Source organism: Myxocyprinus asiaticus, chromosome 9 (assembly GCF_019703515.2).
Source record: "Myxocyprinus asiaticus isolate MX2 ecotype Aquarium Trade chromosome 9, UBuf_Myxa_2, whole genome shotgun sequence".
NCBI classification, from domain to species: domain Eukaryota; kingdom Metazoa; phylum Chordata; class Actinopteri; order Cypriniformes; family Catostomidae; genus Myxocyprinus; species Myxocyprinus asiaticus.
Window position 1 is genome coordinate 48,689,962 of NC_059352.1, and position 26,351 is coordinate 48,716,312.

General features: G+C 37.3%; 2 protein-coding genes across 2 annotated transcripts in view; one reads left to right on the forward strand and one right to left on the reverse strand.

Annotated features, from left to right (window-relative positions):
• The window catches only part of LOC127445902 (fatty-acid amide hydrolase 1-like), a 35,601-nt gene extending 21,452 nt beyond the window's left edge, over nucleotides 1-14,149 (reverse strand). The window contains exons 1-4 of the mRNA XM_051706377.1: nucleotides 13,341-14,149; nucleotides 10,462-10,575; nucleotides 10,066-10,206; nucleotides 9,725-9,858 (exon numbers count right to left, since the gene is read on the reverse strand). Coding sequence (XP_051562337.1) covers nucleotides 9,725-9,858; nucleotides 10,066-10,206; nucleotides 10,462-10,575; nucleotides 13,341-13,553 — 602 coding nt within the window. The 5' untranslated portion in view covers nucleotides 13,554-14,149. The remainder of the gene's footprint in view (nucleotides 1-9,724; nucleotides 9,859-10,065; nucleotides 10,207-10,461; nucleotides 10,576-13,340) is intronic.
• Nucleotides 14,150-17,942: 3,793 nt separating this feature from the next.
• On the forward strand, nucleotides 17,943-20,827 carry LOC127445919 (cytochrome b-c1 complex subunit 6, mitochondrial-like). The gene is made up of 4 exons (XM_051706404.1): nucleotides 17,943-18,101; nucleotides 18,296-18,334; nucleotides 19,387-19,548; nucleotides 20,630-20,827. Exons 1-4 carry the CDS (start codon nucleotides 17,958-17,960, stop codon nucleotides 20,660-20,662), a joined length of 378 nt encoding a protein of 125 aa, XP_051562364.1. The 5' UTR covers nucleotides 17,943-17,957; the 3' UTR covers nucleotides 20,663-20,827.
• The last annotated feature ends 5,524 nt before the right edge of the window (nucleotides 20,828-26,351 follow it).

The window sequence follows — 26,351 nt, forward strand, 5'->3', positions numbered from 1 at the left end:
ATGCGCGGACTGACTGTCTCAGAAGCGGAGGCAACTGAGACTTGTCCTCCACCACCCGGATTGAGGTGAGTAACCGCGCCACCACGAGGACCTACTAAGTAGTGGGAATTGGGCATTCCAAATTGGGAGAAAAGGGGCTCATTTAAAATAAATTTGGTTAATGTTAATTTATAAAAATACAATTGTTCATTGTTTGTTCATGTTGGTTCATATTGCATTAATTAATGTTAACATATACAACTTTTAATGTTAAAAATGCATTAGTATATGTAGAAATGTACATTAACCAAGATAATTACGGGTAATGTTCATTGTAAGTTCATGTAACCTAATGTAGATAATGTTGCACTACGGAAGATTTTGTTGATTACAAATTTACGAAATGCCATAATTGATTGAGTACATAAAAAAATCTGTGTTCAAAACAATGTCCTTGCCTTACCCCGAGGTCATTGATAAATAAGGTTTCCCAAGGAGATAGAAATTTGAAATATTTTAAAAATCTGGTTTAAAACACGTCAAGTTTGTAGACATGTAATATTTGAGTTCATGTTGTTTCATATTGTTCGAAAAACATTTATAGCATTTTGTACAAAAAAAATGTAATTTTTAATTTGACTTTAAATATGTCATGTGGTGCAACCATAAAGTAAAAGATATTAAAATAGTTTCCTTGCACCTTGAATACATGAGAGTGTACACAATGTAATCATTCATTTCAAAAAGTTTCAAGGTGAAAAATATTTTTTACAAATATCATGAAGTTTTCTCATGGTTACACCAAATGACCTGAACTAAATGTGCCTTTTCATCAAAATATTGATATTTAATGATATGACAAAATAATGATTTGTTTTTAAATCTTTACTCAGTCTTGTGGGTCTAAAGAGATCTGCTCTGTTTTATGACTTTTGTCACATATCTCCAGACGGTTACACCATAAGACATTTTTTATTTTAAGCCCCAGAAAAAAAAAATACAAAAAAAATACAAATGACTTTGAACTCAGTAACTGAAAACATGTTCATCATAGAAGATTAATTTAAGTGTTTTGTGTGAATTGCATCTTTGAATCATTTATTACACGCGGTCAAAAAATGAGCATCCTGTCATACAACTCACCACGCGCCCCACTGAGAGCGAGAACCACATTATAGTGACCACGAGGAGGTTACCCCATGTGACTCTACCCTCCCTAGCAACCGGGCCAATCCAATCATGTTTAATAAAGTATATTTCATCCCCATCATTACTGAATGCTGGTTTTACGTTTCTAGTTTTATTGTGTGCATTGCATAGATGTACTATTGTAGTATTACGATTCACTTGCATTATTAACTGAGGCTGTACAATATAATATAAAAATAATAAAGTCTTCCATTGAACTCGTATCAGCCGTTTCACGAGTTTCACTTCTTAAATTGATAAGTGTAGTGCAATACAAACATTAATAATAGATAAAACACTTGAATAATCAAATTAAAATAAACTGGAAGTGATTGAGGTGATTGAATCCCCTGTTCTTTATGTAAAAGCACTTTGATGTGGTGTCAGAAAAGTGCAATAAGTGTAAAATTATTTCGTTCAAAATATGTAAATAGGAGAGTTTTTTATCTTCAGAGCAGTGCCGAACAAAACTGATGTGAATTGATTGAAATTTTAATGCAGCTTTAACAAATACAACCATACTGTAGTGTTACCAATTACCAATAATTTTATGAAATTTTCATGATCAATGCACTTTTTCTCATTTATACTTCATGCAGAAGTATAAATGAGTATAAATACAGAGCCTACGGCGTAGTGGCGAAAGCGTTGGTTTGCATTTATAGTTTCGCGTTGGTGTCTGCGCCGTTCTGCAATTACACAGCCAAAATGCTAATTATACATTCATAAATAAACAAAAGCAATGTAATTCGTGGATTCAAAAGTATTTATTAAATTATTGTAGCAGTAAAAAACGAGTTCAAAGAATGTGAACATGTTGAAATGCAGGTACATATTATTTATTATACAAGTTGCCTGTATTGCAGGGAGCAAATAAATGAGAAAAATACTGTATGCTTGCTCTTGAGTCGCTTAAATAATAATAAATACATATTTTGCCATACTTATGGCGTAAAAATAAATCATCCAATTAATTAATAACTACTTGCTTGGCGAACACTAAATTTAAAGTCGTTTTAAAGACTTTACAATGCATATAGGCAATATAACCAACTCTTACCAGGTGCTTTTTAATTTGCTGACAAATTAGAAGTCTTCCAGTTCCATAACTTATGAAATCTTATTATTTACTGTACACAATACTGTCAAACATATGGTCAAATCATCGTGCAGATCGGAAAGTTTGCGAGTATAATACAACACATTTTATTTCACACACTTATCAAATTATCATCAAGTAAAACCCCAAAGAAAAAAAGATTTTAGGGTTTATCTGCTGTAAATACTATATATCTTTTGTCGCAATTCGCTTGTAACTTCATGAAACACAAACAGAACATACAACAGCAGATGCTCCCGATTGAGACAACTGGTTTAATGGTCCCAAGTTCAAATACAATGTGATACGATGCAATGATATTAAAATAATCTAGGATAAAATGTGACGTTACTTTAGATATCATTGTTATCATCCTGAGGGGCGGTCTCTAGTTACAAAGTGCACCAATCACAGTTGTTGTGGTCTGCGTCGAAAGCGATGCGCAGTTACATTACTGAAGAGGTGCATTCAGTCTACAACATAGCTATGCGTAGCCTATGGCATAGGTTTGATGCAGAAGTATAAATCGGCCTTTAGGCGGCCGCCTATATTGCCTATAGGACAGGCTAGCCCTGGACGTAATCAAATTAAAACCATTGAAAAATATAAAACCATTCACAATATACAGCTATATAACTACTTTTTATACAATATATTTTATGTTTATATCAAAATAATTACATATATGAGCAATATATGAGCAATGTAAGAGTGTAAGGAGACTCAAATTCTGCTATTAAACTTTTTTTAATGAAGTTGAAATAATGCTGATGTCTTCAACAGAACCTCAGAGCTCACTGTAGGTCTGTTTTTTAAAAAGGTTTATAAGTTCAATAAATTCCCCTATGGTGAAAATGAAAGGGATTTTTACTTCCAGAACCAAACTGTTGTGCTCTATCCAACATCCTTTGGGTCAAATTCAATTCAAATCCTTGAAAGAGAGCCAGTTCTTAAATTCAAAATTTTCCTTAGCACTACACTATATTGAAGGACTGTCTCTTTCTTAGAGAGGTGAACAATGTGGTAATCAACTTTAACCTCTCATAAAAGTTGAATGATTGTGGAGATAAAGGTGTTTGATATCATCCGAGGGTTTATGACTGATGTTAAACCACTAATACATTTGTTTTTCAGACTGTATAAAGGTTTTATGTTGACAAGGTCAAGCTCGGTACACATGATCTTACACAATGGCTGCACTCATATAATCATGTGAAGCACAGAGAAAATCCACGAAATTTCTGTGCATAACATCAGAATGCCATCACGTTTAACAGATGCATGTAAACATAGAGAGAACAGAGTTGTAGAGGAGATCATTGTAAAGATATGTAGGACAGAATTCAAAATGTTTCATCGGACCCAACTAATTCTAGAAACAGTACTAGTTAATTTTAGAACCATGACTTTTACTTGGATAGAAATTCTATGAAGAAATTTCCATTGAAATTTCCATGTTATTATCATTAACATTCCAAGTAAATTGCATTTTTCCAAAATATATTGACTATCACCCATTGTTCCACTTTTCCACAGTTTGTTATTATTTGGTCTACCTTGTCACCGTACCGTTTGTGGTAATTTGGCAAATTTCACAGTTTAATAGGGCTGTAACGATACGCGAACCACAACCGAAATCGTGATACAAACATCCACGATCCCATGTCGTGGTTCGAGAAGACCGATCCGCGACACATGCCCCTCTCCAACCCCAGCAGCCTGCCATCAGTTACAGATGCAGCCCCTTGAGCTCTTTACACACACTACAATAAAATTAGGGTGACCATACGTCCTCTTTTTCCTGGACATGTCCTCTTTTTTGGACCTTAAAAAAGCGTCCGGCCGGGATTTCTAAATTTACAAAAATGTCCGGGCTTTAGTTGCATTATGATGTGCATCTGGTGTAATATTTCATTGTGTGTGAAGCACATATTTGCATTGCTTTAACCCGTCTTTGTAAGTCTTGCCTTCTTGCACACCAATTGGTCGATTATAAGAGGCTTGCAGCAACTATTGGCCAAATTCCTGCCTGTCAATCTCTCCATGAACACGTGAAGCGCTGTTGTGTTAGGCATCAAACTGTTGCTTGACAGTAGCAGTAAATGACAGCTGAGTGGAAACAATGCCCAAACGAAAGTGCAAATTTACAGAAGATTTGCACAAAAAAATTCCCATGCTTTCGTCCAGGTCGAGATCCGTGGGAAGCATAATGTATGACATGTAAAGCTGGCACTTATATGTCAGTTGCTAATAAAGGTGCAAGTGATTTAGAAGCACACATTAGCTCTGGGAAGATAAAGGGTCAGCAAAAGGTGAAAGTTCATCAGGTAAATTAACGGACTACTTTTTGCAACCAGGTAAAATTGTTATCACATTGCATCATTTTCCATGGACATTCAAAATAATAGTAATAGTAAATGAAGGTACACTCATGGCATCAAATATTTTATTTTAGTACATGGACATTCAAAAGAATGTTGGAAATTTTTATTTATTTATATATATTTATGTTATGCTAATAGAGTGTCTTCAAATCAAACCAAATCAAATCACATTTATTGTCACACAGCCATATACACAAGTGCAATGGTGTGTGAAATTCTTGGGTGCAGTTCCGATCAATATAGCAGTCGTGACAGTGATGAGACATATACCAATTTACAATAAACATCAGATTTACAACACAATTTAAAATCTAATATACACATAATTACACACAACACAATATACAAATAATAACATACAATGTACAGTATACAATACACACAATATAGATACACATTATTCAATAAAAATAAAAAAAAGTATATATAGTAGTATATATAGAATGTACAGTAGGCTGTATTGTACTGTATTGACATTCAGGCTGTCGGTTGATAGTAACTTGTTAAGAGAGAATATAATATAATAATAATATAATTTATGAGAGTCCGGTGTGAGATATAAGAGTAAGAGTAATAAAGTGCAGTGCTGATGTATTTTGATCGTGGGAGATCAAGAGTTCAAAAGTCTGATTGCTTGGGAGAAGAAGCTATCATGGAGTCGGCTGGTGCGGGTCCTGATGCTGCGATACCGCCTGCCTGATGGTAGCAGTTCGCACCACCCTTTGCAGTGCTTTGCAGTTGTGGACGGTGCTATTGCCGTACCAGGCTGAGATGCAGCCAGTCAGGATGCTCTCTACAGTGCAGGTGTAGAACCGTGTGAGGATGTGGCGGTTCATTCCAAACTTCCTCAGCCATCTCAGGACTAAGAGGCGCTGATGAGCCTTGTTCACAACAACTTCAGTGTTGGACCATGTGAGTTCCTCAGTGATGTGGACACCCAGGAACTTGAAGCTGCTGACTCTCTCCACTGGTGCTCCATTGATGGTGATGGGACTGTGTTCTCTGTCTCTTCTTCTGAAGTCTACCACAAGCTCCTTTGTCTTACTGATGTTGAGGGAGCGGTTGACTCCTGACACCAGTGTGTCAGAGTGTGCACCTCCTCTCTGTAGGCTGTTTCATCATTGTCAGTGATCAGACCTACCACCGTCGTGTCATCAGCAAACTTAATGATGGCATTGGAGCTATGTGTTGCCACACAGTGTGTACAGGGAATACAGGAGTGGGCTGAGAACACAGCCCTGCGGGGCTCCAGTGTTGAGGGTCAGTGACGAGGAGATGTTGCTGCCTATTCTAACCACCTGGCATCTGCTTGACAGGAAATCCAGGATCCAGCTGCACAGCGAGCTGTTTAAGCCCAGAGCCGGAGTTTCTCATCTAGCTTGGAGGGCACTATGATGTTGAATGCTGAGCTGTAGTCTACAAACAACATTCTCACATAAGTGTTCTTTTTTTCCAGGTGGGAGAGAGCAGTGTGTATTGTAGATGCAATGGCATCATCAGTGGAGTGGTTGTTGCGGTAAGCAAACTGCAGCGGGTCAAGAGAGAGAGGCAGCACAGAGCAGATGTAATCTCTGATTAGTCTCTCAAAGCATTTGCTGATGATGGGGGTCAGAGCAACAGGACGCCAGTCATTTAAGCAAGTTATTTTTGATTGCTTTGGAACAGGCACAATAGTGGATGTTTTAAAGTATGTGGGGACTACAGACAAAGAGAGGGAAAGGTTGAAAATGTCTGTAAAAACACCAGCCAGCTGGTTCGCACACGCTCTGATGACGCGGCCCGGAATGCCTTCTGGGCCCGCGGCTTTGCGGATATTCACCTGTCGGAAGGATTGTGTTACATCTGCTACAGAGACGGAGAGCGAACTAACCTCTGTAGCTTCGGCTGCGAGAGCTCTCTCCGCGAGGGCGGTGTTATTTCCCTCAAAATGAGCATAAAAAGTATTTAGCTCATCCGGGAGAGAGGCGGCGGTGTTCATGGCGGAGTTTTTATTCCCTTTAAAGTCCGTGATGATGTTAATTCCCTGCCACATGCTTCTAGAGTTGGTGGTGTTAAACTGTCCTTCAATCTTGTTCCTGTACTGGCGTTTTGCTGTTTTTCGGAGGGCATAACTGGCTTGTTTATGCTCCTCCGCGTTCCCGGAATTGAAAGCAGAGGTCCGCACATTAAGTGCCGCGCGAACATCGCTATTTATCCATGGCTTCTGGTTCGGATAGATCCGTGGTTTTCTGGTCAGAACGACGTCCTCCATGCACTTTTTGATGAAACACATTATGCTATTAGCGTAAACCTCGATGTCGTCATCAGAGGCGGAACGGAACATCTCCCAGTGTGATCAAAACAGTCTTGTAGCATAGAGTCTGATTGGTCCGACCAGCACTGGATCGTTCTGAGGGTGGGTGCTTCCTGTTTCAGTTTCTGCCTGTAAGCGGGCAGAAGCAGAATGGAAGAGTGGTCCGATCTGCCAAATGGTGGGCGGGGGAGGGATTTGTAGCCATCCCGGAAGGGAGAGTAGCAATGGTCCAAAACCCGGTCCCCTCGTGTGTTGAAACTAATGTGCTGGTGGTATTTAGGTGCGACTGATTTGAAACTGGCTTTATTAAAGTCCCCGGCCACAATGAACGCGGCCTCAGGGTGCGCGGTTTCCTGCTCACTTATAATCCCATACAGTTCCTTGAGTGCCCGGTCTGTGTCGGCTTGTGGCGGGATGTACACAGCAGTGATAATGACCGCTGTGAATTCCCTCGGTAGCCAGAATGGTCGACACTGTAGCATGAGAAATTCCAGATCAGGAGAGCAGAAAGACTTGATAGAATGTACGTTCCTCTGATCACACCAGGATTTGTTGATCATAAAACATACACCACCACCTCTGCTTTTACCTGAGAGGTCTTTCGCTCTGTCCGCTCGGTGCATGGAGAACCCCGCAGGTTCAATGGCTGAGTCTGGAATCGCCCCCCCCACCCCAAAAAAAAAAAAAAAAAAAACATATCGAGGTATGAACCGAACCGTGGCTCAAAAATTGAGGTGTGAAACGAACCATGGATTTTGTGTATCGTTACAGCCCTACGGTATAAGCACCAGTAAATAATCATGATATTTTTTACATGACCATTGCAGTTGTAAGAGAAAAATTCATTTCACATGTATTATTTTCATATTTAACCCCGTAAACCACAGGGTGGCGCTATATCCTGAAAAAGTTTAAAGTATCTGTATATATAAGTCAGGCATATGAGATATCATTCAAAAGTTTAGAATCTTGAACTTTTCAGAGATAACCACCACTTCTGCATTTATGTTACTTAAAATAACAAAATAAGGCCTCAAAACATTTGCATTGAAAATTAGCATGAAACTTTGAGGAATGGTAGTACTCCGGCTGGCTACACATACGCATGGACTCGCCCCAATCGCCAAAGGGGTTTGCCACAGTGAAAAAAACAAGAAAAATCACACATTTTGGGCTGTTTGTCACAGACTCAAGTGCCTTCTATCATATACTACCAATTTAATTTTCCGCCATATTGGATTTTTTGCTAAACCTACTTTTTCTAACTAGTTCTTGGCCATTCACCCGATCAGAAACAAACCAGTGCAAAAATATTCTCTGGAGTCACAATATCAATAATTATCAAAAAAAAGTTTGAACTTTCGATTTATCGTCGCAACAGTACGAAAAAACATACAAAGTTAGTGTGGCCACTTTTACTTAAATTGTTATAACTCTTGAATGGAATGAGATATCTTCTCCAAATTTGGCATACTTATGTACGGGGTTAATCTGAGGTTACATGAAAAAAAAAGGCCAATTGGAACAAAACATGGTGGGTCTATTTGACTCTTGGTCCAAGAGGTCTGTGCAAAATTTGAAGGGAAAAAAAGGCCATAGGGAGGCGCTATGGCGTTTTACAAGCGTGTAAATGGTTGTACAGTATATTCTGCTTTGTTTCACACAGACACAAGTTATTCATATCATATGATGGACCTCCACATTCTAAACAGCTTTGAAGAACCATTGGTTTCAATCAAATCGCTGATTAAAAATTTTCGATTATTCAAAAAACCTACTTTTGCAAACTAGTCCTAGGTTTTCATTCGACAAGCCTATAAATTCTAAACTATTTAATTTTCATAATTTGTTTTTTTACACATTTGCAACGTGATTTTGGAGAAGGGTGCAAAATGTGGTTGAGATCGAACAATAGGTGGCGCTATAACAGTCACCACTGCCTCATGGTGGCGCTAAAACAATGACAAACCAAAAAAAGCTCTAACAATGGAACCATTGGCCGAACGACTTGAAATTTCACAGGCAGTATCTTTGTTCAAGGTGTTATCAATTTCTATAAGGAGAGTCGCATATCCTGAAAAACATGGCCGCCTTCCACCAATCAACTTTCAGCAGCTATTAGACAAGGTTAACAAAGGTCGATCGGAAAAAAACATGGTGGGCCTATTTGACTCTTGACCCAAGAGGTCTGTGCAAAATTTGAAAAAACTAAAATAAAAAAATGGCCACCAGGAAGCGGTTATAACAGGGTAATTTAAAAACATGGGCATGTTCTTGTTTACCCAAAAGCCTATAAATCCTAAACAATGTCAAATTTTCATAATTTTTACACATATGCAGCATGTGATTCTGAAGAAGTGTGCAAAATTTGGTTGAGATCGGACTATAGGTGGCCCTAAACAGTCAGGATTGTTAAAAAGACCATATCTCTAGGGTCCTCAACGTAATGGTTCTAAAACTGATGTCAATTCATCTCTATTGTAGGTGTTTACAGAAAGTCTTAATACTTAATATCCTTTACATATGTACTTTACATATTTACATACGTCTTAAATGCTTGAACCCCGTTAATTGCTGCTTACAGCTATATTTCAAGATACATTCCCTGAAAACAAGTCTTTCAGAATGTTGTTTCTCGAGTACATTTATCCTGTTTTAAAGATGTTTTGATATTTTTACTAGAGAACAAGACAAAAATTGATGTTTTGCACTTTTTGACATCAAATCCGTGTGGTTTTGTACTAATTTTGTGTCCAGGAATGGTGTGGATTGTTTACTCACTTGAGAAGACCCTGTGGCACATTAGTTTTGACGAACGGGATCGCACCCTGCCTCTTCAGCACCGCAACGACCACACTGTCCATAACCGCAGGCTGATCCAACTTACACAACACGCCACATGTAGAGTCATGACCCTGTTTATACAAACAGGAAGTTATATACACTAAACAGGAAAGGAAATCACCTCTCTTCAGGGGCGGACTGGAAAGAGAAATCGGTGTTCGGCCCCGTTTCGCGGTCTGCCCACTGGGAAAAGTCCTGGTTCTCCCTATGGCCAGTCCGCCCCGCCTCCCTTTACCCATCTAAATACTTCACACCCGCCTCCGCTCTTTTATATCCACCTTATATCCGATGTTGTCCTTGATGCTGATTGGTACTCCATATAGAAGCCCTTTCTTCTGCGTGTTGACATCCTTCAGGTGATCTACAGAGTCCATCAGCATACCAGTGTTGCAGTTCAGTTTACTGTTTACCTCCAAAGCCTTTGAAGTCAAACATTAGACATGTTGTTTACTTTTTGGTACTATGTTGAGTTTCCACACTACTTCTAATACAAAATCTGGTTATTGAAGTAAATCATTTGAAAAGCACTACTAAACTAAATGGTTTCTAGAAAAGGTTGCACAAGATGGGTCAAGAGGGTAATTTCACATTGGTCAATGTCAACTGCAGACCTCTAAAACAGGCCCTAAACAGTTATATGCAGGGTTACCGAAAGAAAAATGATAAGTCACAACCTTTTCCATAAATGCATGAAGCACAGCATCTGGCTGTAGGGATCCTTCCTTCAGATTCTGAATGAGTTCAGGCAAAGACAAAGAGACTATGGAGCTCTTATCAAAGCCAGGGTTCTGGAAAGATGCAAGAGAAAAACATCAGATATTCTTATATTTATATATAGTAATATACAGTCCACTAATGAAAACGTTGCAATCTTTTATAATTAAATAATATCAAAAAATAATTATAAAATACAGTTTAAGCATAGCAAATCTGAATGAAAAGTTGAATTGTAAAATTAACATGAATTTCTTAGTATTGAGCTATCTTTAATGCTTTAATGACAACATGCAGTCAAGCTAATATGAACAAAACCTGATCATTTATGTTATCCAGCATGATGAGAATGTTCCAATGAGCATTAGTTCATTTAGAAGCATTTGCAACTCGTCACTTCTTTATTTAAAAAAAATAAAAATAAATCACGGTTAAAGTAAGGCACTTACAATGGAAGTCAATGGGGCCAGCCCATAAACATTAAAATACATACTGTTTCAAAAGTATAGCTACCGGACATAAACATTATACATGTTAACATGATTGTAGTGTGATAAAGTCGCTTACTAACCTTATCTATGTAAAGTTATGTCCAATATTACAACTTCGTTGTCATGACAACAAAACTGTAATCCTGTTATTGGACATAACTTTACAGGGAAAAGGTTAGTAAGTGGTTTTATCGCACTAAAATCATGTTAACATGTATAATGTTTACATCTTGTGGATACAGTTTTGAAACAATGTGTTTTTTATTGTTTATGGACTGGCCCCATTGTCTTCCATTGTAAGAGCCTTACTGTAACCGCTTTTTTTGTTGTTCTTGTAATAAATGAGGGGCGAGTCGAAATTCATTTTTGCGGTAATCAACATTAAGCCACAAATGCTGTTGATTGAATGTAGCTTGTATTTAACACAGAATATGCCTTTAACATGGTCAGTGTCATAAATTAGAAATAGAGCAGAATCTGTTTATTTCCAAGATTAATTTAGATTTTGAATATTATATTTTCTATGTGGCACATTACCAGTGTTGGGTAAATTACAATAAAAAAAAATAATTAATTAGTAGTTAGTAACATCTTCTACAGTGTAATTAGATTACTGTACTAATTACTCTGTCTGAAAATTGCATTACTTTTTACTAATTACTTTCTAAAACCCTTATCAACCTTGACCAGATGAAAAATACAAGGACAAACATGAAACTGTTCTTTTAATTCTGTCAAATAAATCATATAAAATCAAATAAATTATCCATGAACTGACCAAATAATTTAAAGGGGCAGCGTTAAATTAGAAAACATACATTTTAACATTAGATGTTACATTTCGATTTTAAATGCACTATTGTTTTACAGTTGTGCTCAAAAGTTTGCATACCCTGGCAGAAATTGTGAAATTTTGGCATTGATTTTGAAAATATGACAAATATATGTCTTTTATTTAAGGATAGTGATCATATGAAGCCATTTATTATCACATAGTTGTTTGGCTCCTTTTTAAATCATAATGATAACAGAAATCACCCAAATGGCCCTGATCAAAAGTTTACACACCCTTGAATGTTTGGCCTTGTTACAGACACACAAGGTGACACACACAGGTTTAAATGGCAATTAAAGGTTAATTTCCCACACCTGTGGCTTTTTAAATTGCAATTAGTGTCTGTGTATAAATAGTCAATGAGTTTGTTAGCTCTCACGTGGATGCACTGAGCAGGCTAGATACTGAGCCATGGGGAGCAGAAAAGAACTGTCAAAAGACCTGCGTAACAAGGTAATAGAACTTTATAAAGATGGAAAAGGATATAAAAAGATATCCAAAGCCTTGAAAATGTCAGTCAGTACTGTTCAATCACTTATTAAGAAGTGGAAAATTCGGGGATCTCTTGATACCAAGCCAAGGTCAGGTAGACTAAGAAAGATTTCAGCCACAACTGCCAGAAGAATTGTTCGGGATACAAAGAAAACCCCACAGGTAACCTCAGGAGAAATACAGGCTGCTCTGGAAAAAGACGGTGTGGTTGTTTCAAGGAGCACAATACTTATAGCGCTTGTGGTTGTGACCATAAAGCTCTATTTTGATCTCATCACTCCAAATTACAGTGTGCCAGAAGCTGTGAGGCATGTCAAGGTGTTGTCGGGCATATTGTAACCGGGCTTTTTTTGTGGCATTGGTGCAGTAAAGGCTTCTTTCTGGCAACTCGACCATGCAGCTCATTTTTGTTCAAGTATCGTCGTATTGTGCTGTATTTCTGACAGGGTATGCAAACTTTTGAGCACAACTGTATATAGAATTGTCCTATAATCTCTACAGTATTTAACACAATTACATCAGAAGTAACTGTAATTAAATTACTGAAAAATGAAGAGTAATCCATTACTTTGTTTTTCAATTAAAAACTAATTTAATTACAATAATTAATTACTTAGTAATGCATTACACCCAACACTGCACATTACATATTATATATTATTACTTCTATATATTTTAAAACTCGCACTGAGATCATCAGACACTATACCAGCTGAATTTCCATGACTTTTCCAGTCATTCCAAATTAAACTCATATTACTGTTAAAAACAACAATTTCCAGCCTTTATATTTTAAACGGAGTATAATAGGAACAATAGAAAGACATTTAAATACATTTCCAGGGCTGGAAATCACAATTTTAAAATGTTCTTTAACTTTTCCAGGTTTTAGGGAACCCTGTTTTAGCCCAAGAGAACAGTTCTCATGATTTGCATTGATTTTCAAAAATGACATTCCTATTAATAAAACCCTTATTATCCATCCATAGTGTATTACAAACACAGGTGCACGTTTCTTTACCGTCACTTTAAATTGTTGCACAGCTTGTTCGGCTTTTTGAAAGGATTGGTCTCGTCTTTTCCGTGCGTTCAGTATTTTCTTCTTAATCTTCTGCTTATTTGTCCATTTCACGAAGAGAACAAATGCACCTCCACCACAAGCTGCGGCTGCAAATATCGATGTCCAGTTAGTCTGCATGTCTGAAAGAAGTTGCTGCAGATTAATTCTCTCCATAACTGCTACTCTTTGCAACCGAGTTCAATGTGTCCTGACACTCCGCACTCAGGATGCCAATGTTCGTGAATCCACTGCTGGTTGATCTTTAAGCACTTTGGAAGAAGGAAACAAATAAAGCACACACTGTGTCTCGTTTCGAAGGCTGCGTGCTAAGTAGGACGTGTCCTTTGAAGGCTGCAGTATACCGAGTGTCCTCCTTTAAACAAGTATCGTTTAAACGAGACGGCCTTCCAAGGACAAACGGAAACGGAACGTAACATGGTTGCTATGACAACACGCCACTCTTTAACAAGCGCCAATGCTTCAAGTGAGAAGGGAGCAAAGTCCCTTTAGAAGGGAATGTGTGAGGTACATTTTAGGAGAGTTATAATGATGTAAAGAGAAAAGAAAATAGATTTTACAGGTGTACTTTTAGTCTAATACTTTATTTTAATTCTATATTAATATAATGATACATATTATATTCTCTGCACCCATTTACTGAGGTACTTCAACTTGGGAATGAACATTCCTTGCGTTTGAACATCATATTTACGGTTAAATTGGCGTCATTTTTTTTTTTAGACGTTTCCGTTGAAGCCCACGAAGGATACACCTCATACATCCTCCGAATTCCTGTGAAAGAAGGTCGCATTCGAAGTGTCCTACTCGCTTTTCTGAAACGAGACAGCCTCGATGATGTATGCGACCTCCTGTGGACGCAGCCTTCCAAACGAAACGCAGCAAATTACCTGTCGGATGGTTGCGCCAGAGACGCTCTCTGAGGAGAGCCAACCAGCTCCGCTCAAAATAACAACAGTGCCCGCCCCCCTTTTCAGCTGTCTGGGTTCCGGAAGTATTTATCCCCATTCATTTTTTCCATAGGCTTTTAATAAAATCATAAATCAGTGAACCAAACCAAACAGCTCCGATGTGAATCACAACATTACAAACTTTGATTTGAAGCAAAAAATTATTTGAAAATCAGACAAAACCACACAAGACTGTATACTTACCAACTATCGCGAGGATACGAACTACAATCCCATGAAACACTGCGCATGACGTAATCGAATAAAAAACGATGGAAATATATCAAACTATCGTTGATTATTAGTATAGAAACAATATCTTTTAGGTTTACAGCTAAATATTGTAAATATATATGCAGTGTTGGGTGTAATCCAATTACAAAGTAATTATTGTAATCTAATTACTTAATAGTCAAAAAAGGTAGTGTAATGCATTACATTTTAAATTATTGTAATCAGATTACAGTTACTGACTTTAATGTAATTACTTTCAAGTACATTCTAGGGTTATGCTTATTATTTTTTTTTTCTTGTTTTTTAATCCTCTTTTCTCCCAATTTGGAATGCCCAATTCCCACTACTTAGTAGGTCCTCGTGGCGTCGCGGTTACTCACCTCAATCCGGGTGGTGGAGGACAAGTCTCAGTTGCCTCCACTTCTGAGACCGTCAATCCACGCATCACACAGCATGTGGAGGCTCATGCTACCCTCCGTGATCCACGCACAACTTACCACACGCCCCATTGAGAGCGAGAACCACTAATCGCAACCACGAGGAGGATACTCCATGTGACACTACCCTCCCTAACAACCAGGCCAATTTGGTTGCTTAGGAGACCTGGCTGGAGTCACTCAACACGCCCTGGACTCTAACTCGTGACTCCACGGGTGGTAGTCAGCGTCAATACTCACTGAGCTACCCAGGTCACAGTTACACTTATTTCTAATATGTTATTTATGTAGAATACATGAATTACAGCCCCGTAACGAGTCATTGTGAAGGAGAAATGTGAGGTGCTGAGTGTATGACTTGTGTGTTACAATGAACAAGAAAGATTATTTTGAATTTGTTGAGTGGAAATGTGTTTTAGAAAGTAACGTAGAGGTAAAGTAATTAGTAATGTGATTACTTTTTCAATGAAGTAATTAGTTTGTAATCTGATTACAACTTTAGAGGAAATAATTAGTAGTTTGTAGTGGATTACTCTTTTTAAGTTACTTATCCAACACTGTATACAAGTCTTTTGAGGGTGTCTGTAGGGAGAATGACTTGATTGCGCCGTTCATCATGGAAGTGGGCGGTCGCTGCTTAACTTGTTTGGCGGGCTTTGTTGGCCACGATTCTCTGATTGGCGGCTCTTTCTCTAGTGGATCATGGGTAGTGTAGTTGTTCACCAGGAATACATTATTAACAGGATTGGGAGGGTTACTTTTGAAATGTATTTCACTACTGATTACAGAATACATGCTGTAAAATGTCATTTGTAACATATTTCGTTAGATTACTCAAGGTCAGTAATGTATTCTAAATACTTTGGATTACTTCTTCAGCACTGGTAGATTTTTTCACTTGTTTTGACTATAAAAACTCTGCCAGTACAGTAAGACAATATACACATGTTAAAAATACATTCTCTGAAAAACCGAAATATGTTATGCAGTGTTGTTTCTAAAACAAGATCAATCAAACTGATCTTGTTTTAAGGATTTTTAGATATTTTTACAGGAAAACAATACAAAAATTATTATCAAGTATATGATTTTTTGCCCTAATATCAAAGGTCTTACTAGAAAAAAAGAAATTATGATCCAATGTGAATTTTCTTCATAAAAACATATGATCGTGCTGGTAACATGTGCATGTAAAATGGCTAGAAATAGCATTTTAGCTTGGCATAAAGCCAAGATAAAGTGATCAAGATAAGCACTTAAATGTGTGCTACATACTTTTGGCACAATATGAAAAATGCCAAATGAGAAATGTTTTCTGTTCCTGGCCCCTCCTCCACGTATACATGGTCTCTTTTGCAATGTATTACACACATAAAGTGTTCATCTAATTTTTCTTTTTCAGTTACATACAGTTGAAGTCAGAAGTTTACATACATCTTAGCCAAATACATTTAAACTCAGTTTTTCACAATTCCTGACATTTAATCATAGAAAACATTCCCTGTCTTGGGTCAGTTAGGATCACTACTTTATTTTAAGAATGTGAAATGTCAGAATAATAACACAGAGAATGATTTATTACAGCTTTTATTTCTTTCATCACACCCTAAATATGCATTTTGGACCGTCAAAAAATGGAGGACATTCACTTGCATTGTTTAGAGGAGGAGGCCTGAAATGAAATCCTAAAAGTCTTAAATTCTGTTTTGATGAAGAAAGAAACTCAGATACATCTTGGATGGCCTGAGGGTGAGTAAATTATCAGCAAATGTTCATTTTTGGGTGAACTATTCCTTTTAAGGGTCAGTGTTTAAACAGATATTTTGTATGAACTATAAGATTAATGTCTAATGTCTTTGAAGTTCATCCTGGATTAACTGGAGAAGTTCACATAGATGCAATTGTCCTTTGTTAGTTGACTGATGAAGGGTTTTGTTGGCAATTAATTGATAGTCTATGTATTCCATTATAAGAGTGTAGTCAATCATTAGACTGAGGTGATGCAGGCAGAGATCAGTGAGGTGCATCGCAGTTCAACCGGCCGGTAATTTCGGTGAGGTCTATCCTGAAGTCCAAGGTTCAGGCAGTGGCATATGATGAATCCCATGCCTTATGGTTGGAGTAGGCATCAGTTCATCCTCTGAAGTCCATCGTAATAGACTGAAGTGATGTTTGGCTGGCACCGGCTGCTATTAGTTGTCATCACTCAGAGACACGTAGCAGTGGAGTCCAACACGAAGCAGTTAATTAAACGTTGTATACTCGTCTTTTTATGGACCCTTTTCACATATCCGGGTTTGGAAGGCGAAAGTAAACGATAGCAGGGTAACCTGGGAGACAACAGCAAATATAATTTTTACTTACCCGTTTGCTCCAACAGCAAAAGGGGAAGAAAAAGCCACTATTACGATTTCACAGCTTTCCAAACAGAAGAAAATAGAGAGCGCTGGATTACAGCAGTCAAAAGAGGTAAAGAAGCCAAATTGTCTGTCACTCCCCCAGCAACTGTATGAGAAACCTCATCCCAGCTGGGATAAATATTATTATTTTTTTTTTTTACTTATTCCAGGGTAATATGATACATATTATAACGTTAAAAACTTACCCTTAATAATTTAAAAATTACAAATATAAAAAAGTTCGCTAGATTTACAGCGCTATAAAAGGCGGAAACGCGTCATCACAGTCTGTGAAAAGGGTCCTCCAAGTCAGTAGAGGACAGTAAAGCGTTTAAAATGTAATGCCCTCCAATTCTTGCAGTATTTAATATGATGAAAACGATATTTAATATGATATAAATCTGCATATAATTCAGTGTTATACTCATATAGACAATTATATACATATATCGATGATGGCAGAACATGACACACTTTTATTTACCGCTCAAGTGGACCAAACACTGAGTCGGAAGTTCGCCAAAGTGGACAGTCTCTTGCATGAACATCTTGAACCACTTCCGGAAAGTGTCACGCTGTCCTCCATCGGTGCTTACATTAGTGGATAGTGGGTCATTTCAGGAAAACTTCGCTGAAATCATGGTTTTCGAGGACAAAATGATAATGAACGGAGAACCAGATGAGGTATGATCGCATGTCGAGGTTTACTGAGAAGCTTAAATGTGATTTAGGGGGTAAAGTGGACGCGTCAGGTCGAAACGTTTATGGTTAATGTGGCCAAACCTGACTCTTATATAAACTGTTGAATATTATGTGATTTTGCCTTTGTCTTACATATGTAAACACTCATTGTCCTGTAAATGCTGTGTTATGTTCAGGAGGAGGAACAAGAGGAGGAGGAAGAGGAAGATATGGTGGTTAGTGTTTTACATATATTATTGAGAAGAACATATATTCACACATTCTGTTCAAATTAAATCAGATTAAACATATTAATCAAATGCACAACATTACAGCGTGTTGTTTTGTATGTTCTGGTAACTGTGTGTCCTTGATCAAGAAATACAACCTCAGGTTTTCTCCAGACTGACCCTGTAATAATCTACTTATATTTATTATTAATAAATAATATATTATAAATGTAATAACTTATTATTAGTATTTGTCATCTACTGTATGTACTTGATGGCAGTGTTGGGTAAGTTAATCTAAAGTAATTAATTACTAACTACTAATTACATCTTCTACAGTGTAATTAGATTACTGTACTAATTACTCTGTCTGAAAATTGCATTACTTTTTACTAATTACTTTCTAAAACCCTTATCAACCTTGACCAGATGAAAAATACAATGATAGACATGAAACTGTTCTTTTAATTCTGTCAAATAAATCATATAAAATCAAATAAATTATTCATGAACTGGCCAAAGAATTTAAAGGGGCAGCGTTAAATTAGAAAACATACATTTTAACATTAGATGTTACATTTCTATTTTAAATTCACTATTGTTTTATATAGAATTGTTCTAGAGTCTATACAGTATTTAACACAATTACATCAGAAGTAACTGTAATTAAATTACTGAAAAATTAAGAGTAATCCCTTACTTTTTAATGAAAAAGTAATTTAATTACTGTAATGAATTACTTAGTAATGCATTACACCCAACACTGCTTGTTGCTATTGATTAGTGCATTAAGTATTATCAAATAATATAGCATATGTTTATGTATATATGTAATTTGTAATGAAAAATAAAAAAGTACATAAATTAAATTGCAATATTTGCCTTTCAGTGAGTAACTACAAATAAGAGTTTAAGGTAAAGATATATAAAAAGATGTTCAATAAATAATTTGCACCAAAAAAAAAAAAAAAAAGCATAAATGGTGCAAATAGTGCAATATTTTGTGTGCAGTAAAATGACAGAATTAATATTGTGCAGTATTGTTGTTTCCAATGTAGGACCCTTTAGAGGCCGTGAGGCAGAAGTGCGTGCAGTCGGAGCATTGCGTTCACGCCCGCGAGCGGCTCGAGACTTGCGACGCACGGGTGGGCTCGCGTTCAGAGACAGCTGAAGATTGCACAGAGGAGCTCTTTGACTTCCTGCATGCTCGAGACCACTGTGTGAGTGATGTTGCTTGTGAACCTAGTGGTTAAAATCCAAGGATGGTAACTGAAAGGTTATAGGTTTGAATCCCGCAAAGGGTGTTTAACGAGACCTTTAACCTCAGGTTAGGTCAAAAGGGGAAAGATCCTGTAGTAGGTGTATTTTAACACTTTGAATAGCACTCATACAATAGAAGGATATACAGAATCTCATGAAAAACTGTCACCAGTGCACCTAACTTAAAGGAATAGTTCATTCTGTCTTTATTTACTCACTTTCATGTTGTTTTTAACCTGTACACAGTAATTGTTTTCTGTGAAAAACAAAAATTGAATTTAAGTTAAAAGGGGCAAAAAACAAACAAACAAAAAACACAACAAAAGTAGTCCATACAACTTGTGCACTATATTCTAAGTCTTCTGAAACCATAAATTAGACTGAAATACTTTATTCGTTTTGACTGAGGTTGGGAACCGGGGACTGGTTCCATTTTTAAGATGTACCAAATTTGAATGATTTTTGGTTCTGTTAACGGTTTCTGAACGAGCATTTTTCCTCCAGTGTGGACAGAGCACCGTATTAAAATACTCCGACAGTGTTTCCTGCTGCGCTTTTCAGCGGTAATGCTGCCCCCTACTGTATCTACAGCGTTAAAAAGTGTAGTTCAATTCCCGAACAAATGACTCTTATGAGCCGGTTCTTTTGAATCTACAACGTAAAAAACGCAGCATGACCAGTGTAGAGTCGAATGACTCTTATGAACCTTTTTTTAATCTACAGCATGACCTGTGTAGTCTGATTTCCAAAACAAAGAACACTTATTAGCCGGTTCTTTTGAATCTATAGCGCAAAACAGTGCAACCAAATAGTCAGATTACTGAACGAATGACTCTTATCAGCCTGTGTTTTTTATTTTTTTTTATTTTATTTTTTTTTGTGAATCAAAAACACAAGTCAGAGTAGTTAATTAATCTCACTGACCTGGAAGTAAGTAAATAATGACAGAATTGACCTACCTTTAAAATATTATTTCTTTATATTATATATATGTTTTTTCATTATAACTGGCTGTTAACATCTATATCATTTTTACTTCAGGTGGCCCACAAAGTCTTCCAATCAATCAAATAAATGGAAATCCTCCACGCTGTTCCCTGATGGATGTCTGCTAATTATAAATACAGTGCTCTATTATTTAGATGTGATTTTTGTCACAGATTCCACAATTCACTGTAACTATTAGGTTGTTCAACTTCTCTGTTTTGCCGAATTGTGAATAAAGTGTTAGTAACTATACTGTTTTCTTCTCTTGTATGAAATAACTGATAATACAGTGCATTCAGAAAGTATTCAGACCCCTTCATTTTTTTTCACATCAATCTACACTCCATACCTCATGATGATGAAGCAAAAACCAGATTTTTGATAACTTTGCAAATTTATTAAAAAGAAAAAAATGAAATATCACATTGACATAAGTATTCAGATCCTTTGCTATGACACTTGAAATTTAGCTCGTGCATCCCATTTCTCTGGATCATCTTTGAGATGTTTCTACACTTTGATTGGAGTCCACCTGTGTCAAATTCATTTGATTGGACATGATTTGGAAAAGCACACACCTGTCTATATACAGGGTTGGGAGGGTTACTTTTGAAATGTATTCCACTACAGATTACAGAATACATGCTGTAAAATGTCATTTGTAACATATTTCGTTAGATTACTCAAGGTCAGTAATGTAATCTAAATACTTTGGATTACTTCTTCAGCACTGGTAGATTGTTTCACTTGTTTTGACTATAAAAACTCTGTCAGTACAGTAAGACAAAATACACATGTTAAAAATACATTCTCTGAAAAAAGCCTAAATATCTCATGCAGTGTTGTTTCTAAAACAAATTAAATCAAATTGATCTTGTTTTAAGGATTTTTAGGTATTTTTACAGGAAAACAATACAAAAATTATCAAGAATATGATTTTTGTCCTAATATCAAAGGTCTTACTAGAAAAAAAAGAAATTATGATCCAACGTGAATTTTCGTGATAAATAGGATCGTGTGTGGTAACGTGCATGTAAAATGGCTAGAAATAGCATTTTAGTTTAGCGTAAAGCTGACAATTTCCACAAGGTTTATTTCTATTTCTTCTGCTCCAAACTTACTTCAAACTTACTTCTCTGTCTGCTCGTATGAATGTAACACATCATAAGAAAGTGTTTCACCGCTGTTCAAATGCACTTTGGATCGCATCATTTATATGTATAAATGTAAATATTAAATGAAACAAATGACAATAAAATGCAAAGTAATCTCTTCAGTAATCAAAATACTTTTTGAATGTAACTGTATTCTAATTACCAATGATTTAAATTGTAACTGTAGTGGAATACAGTTACTTATATTTAGTATTTTAAATACGTAATCCCGTTACATGTATTCTGTTACTCCATAACCCTGTCTATATAAGGTCTCACAGCTAAAAATGAATATCAGAGCAAAAACCAAGCCATGAAGTCAAAGGAACTGCCTGCAGAGCTCAGAGACAGAATTGTGTCGAGGCACAGATCTGGGGAAGATCGGCTGCATTGAAGTTTCCCAAGAGCACAGTGGCCTCCATAATTCTTAAATGGAAGAAGTTTGGAACAACCAGGACTCATCCTAGAGCTGGCCGCCCGGCGAAATAGAGCAATCGGGGGAGAAGGGCCTTGGTAAGAGAGGTAACCAAGAACCTGATGGTCACTCTGGTTGAGCTCCAGAGATCATATGTGGAGATGGGAGAAACTTGCAGAAGGACAATTATCTCTGCAACACTCCACCTGTCTGGTCTTTATGACAGAGTGGCCAGACGGAAGCCTCTCCTCAGAGCAAGACACATAAAAAAACACCTAAAGGACTCTCAGACTGCGAGAAACAAGATTCTCTGGTCTGATGAAATGAAGATTGAACTGTTTGGCCTCAATTCCAAGTGTCATGTATGGAGGAAATCAGGCACCACTCATCACCTGTGCAATATCGTCCCAACGGTGAAGCATGGCAGTGGTAGTATCATGCTGTGGGGGTGTTTTTCAGCAGCAGGGACTGGGGGACTGGTCAGGGTTGTAGGAAAGCTGAACGCAGCAGAATACAGGGACATCCTTAATGAAAACCTGGTCCAGATTGCTCAGGACCTCAGACTGTGCCGAAGGTTCACCTTCCAGCAGGACAATGACCCTAAGAATACAGCCAAAACAACACAAGAGTGGCTTAGGGACAACTCTGTGAATGTCCCTGAGTGGCCCATCCAGAGCCCAGACTTGAACCCAATCGAACATCTCTGGAGAGACCTGAAAATGGCTGTCCACCGACAGTCCCCATCCAACGTGACAGCTTGAGAGGATCTGTAGAGAAGAATGGCAGAAAATCCCCAAATCCAGGTGTGCAAAACTTGTCACATCATACCCAAAAAGACTTGAGGCTGTAATCGCTGCCAAAGGTGCTTCAACTAAGTACCAAGTTAAGGGTCTGAATACTTAAGTCAATGTGATATTTCAGTTTTTCTTTTTAATAAATTTTCAAAGTTATCAAAAATCTGTTTTTTGGTTTGTCATTATGGGGTAAGGAGTGTAGATCTGTTGACAAGTTAAGAATTTGGATAATCTTGCTATTACTAATGTATTACTAAGAATTGTTTTTAATTGGCATGCCAAGCACCAGGAAGTTAAGAGCCAATATGCGCATTTCTTCCGTAAAAATAGAAGAGAAGCTGGTAGAGTAGCAGGAAACAGCTTCCCAAAGTAGGCGGTGCTTAGCCACCAGGAAATTATCACTGATTGGTTGATTGCGATTGCAACCGGTATTGTAGAGCTCCTTGATTGTAACTAACAATTTTTTCTGCAATGTTTAAGAAAAATGATACGCTGACTACCACCCCTGAAGATGCGAGTTTGAATCCAGGGTGTGCTGAGTGACTCCAGCCAGGTCTGCTAAGCAACCAAATTGGCCCAGTTGCTAGGGAGGGAAGAGTCACATGGGGTAACCTCCTCGTGGTCACAATTAGTGGTTCTTGCTCTCAATGGGGCGTGTGGTAAGTTGTGCGTGGATCGCGGAGAGTAGCATGAGCCTCCAAATGCTGGGAGTCTCTGCGGTGTCACACACAATGAGCCACTTGATAAGATGAGCAGATTGACTGTCTCAGAAGCGGAGGCAACTGAGACTTGTCCTCTGCCACCCGGAATGAGGTGAGTAACCGTGCCACCACGACGACCTACTAAGTAGTGGGAATTGGGCATTCCAAATTGGGAGAAAAGAGGATTAAAAAATAAATAAATAATGATAATGAAAAAATCTAATTTTGCAAAATAAACCCTAAAAATGACTTATAAAATTCTTTAGAAGTTCTGAGTAGGCTGTCACATGAAACTTCACTTCAACATTTTGGGAAGTTAGTTTATGGTTAAAAAAAACTAAAAACTAAAAAGAACATTCTTAGAGTGTTAGGGGGATGTTTAATCATATTTAAGTAGTTTAAGAAGTTCTGAATTTTTATTTCAAATTGTAATAGTAATTTTTCACATTATTAATGTCCTGACTATACATTGTGATCAGTTGAATGCCACTTTGGTGAATAAAAGTACCAATTTCTTTCCATAAGAGCAAAATCTGTACATTATTCCAAACTTTTGGCCACCAGTGTGTATGTATGTATGTGTGTGTATATACAGGTGCATCTCAATAAATTAGAATGTCGTGGAAAAGTTCATTTATTTCAGTAATTCAACTCAAATTGTGAAACTCATGTATTAAATAAATTCAATGCACACAGACTGAAGTAGTTTAAGTCTTTGGTTCTTTTAATTGTGATGATTTTGGCTCACATTTAACAAAAACCCACCAATTCACTATCTCAAAAAATTAGAATATGGTGACATGCCAATCAGCTAATCAACTCAAAACACCTGCAAAGGTTTCCTGAGCCTTCAAAATGGTCTCTCAGTTTGGTTCACTAGGCTACACAATCTTGGGGAAGACTGCTGATCTGACAGATGTCCAGAAGACAATCATTGACACCCTTCACAAGGAGGGTAAGCCACAAACATTCATTGCCAAAGAAGCTGGCTGTTCACAGAGTGCTGTATCCAAGCATGTTAACAGAAAGTTGAGTGGAAGGAAAAAGTGTGGAAGAAAAAGATGCACAACCAACCGAGAGAACCTCAGACTTATGATTGTCAAGCAAAATCGATTCAAGAATTTGGGTGAACTTCACAAGGAATGGACTGAGGCTGGGGTCAAGGCATCAAGAGCCACCACACACAGACATGTCAAGGAATTTGGCTACAGTTGTCGTATTCCTCTTGTTAAGCCACTCCTGAACCACAGACAACGTCAGAGGCGTCTTACCTGGGCTAAGGAGAAGAAGAACTGGACTGTTGCCCAGTGGTCCAAAGTCCTCTTTTCAGATGAGAGCAAGTTTTGTATTTCATTTGGAAACCAAGGTCCTAGAGTCTGGAGGAAGGGTGGAGAAGCTCATAGCCCAAGTTGCTTGAAGTCCAGTGTTAAGTTTCCACAGTCTGTGATGATTTGGGGTGCAATGTCATCTGCTGGTGTTGGTCCATTGTGTTTTTTGAAAACCAAGGTCACTGCACCCGTTTACCAAGAAATTTTGGAGCACTTCATGCTTCCTTCTGCTGACCAGCTTTTTAAAGATGCTGATTTCATTTTCCAGCAGGATTTGGCACCTGCCCACACTGCCAAAAGCACCAAAAGTTGGTTAAATGACCATGGTGTTGGTGTGCTTGACTGGCCAGCAAACTCACCAGACCTAAACCCCATAGAGAATCTATGGGGTATTGTCAAGAGGAAAATGAGAAACAAGAGACCAAAAAATGCAAATGAGCTGAAGGCCACTGTCAAAGAAACCTGGGCTTCCATACCACCTCAGCAGTGCCACAAACTGATCACCTCCATGCCACGCCAAATTGAGGCAGTAATTAAAACAAAAGGAGCCCCTACCAAGTATTGAGTACATATACAGTAAATTAACATACTTTCCAGAAGGCCAACAATTCACTAAAAATGTTTTTTTTATTGGTCTTATGATGTATTCTAATTTTTTGAGATAGTGAATTGGTGGGTTTTTGTTAAATGTGAGCCAAAATCATCACAATTAAAAGAACCAAAGACTTAAACTACTTCAGTCTGTGTGCATTGAATTTATTTAATACACGAGTTTCACAATTTGAGTTGAATTACTGAAATAAATGAACTTTTCCACGACATTCTAATTTATTGAGATGCACCTGTATATATATATATATATATATATATATATATATTAACATTTACTCAATAAACACTGTACATAATATTCACATGTATACTGAGACAAGTATTGCACTCTTTGTATTTGAACACTGAATGTTAAAGGAATATTCCGGGTTCAGTACAAGTTGAGCTCAATCGACAGCATTTGTAGCATAATATTAATTACCACAAAAATACATTTTGACTCATCCCTCCTATTTAAAAATAAAGCAAAATCAGTGAGGCACTTACAATAATTCTCCTGTTAAAACTCATGTATTATTTGAGCTGTAAAGTTGTTTAAATTGTCATTTTAGAGTTTGTTGACATTACATGGTCATGGCAATGAAGTTGTAAAATTGGTTGTAACTTTACACAGAAAAGGTTAGTAAGTGATTTTATAACACTAAAATCGTGTGTTAATCTTGTGCCTAAACCTTTGAAAATTGAGTATTTGAACGTTCAAATATTGGCACCATTGACTTCCATTGTAAGTGTCTCACTGTAACCAGAGATTATTTAGCAGAGACGATCCACT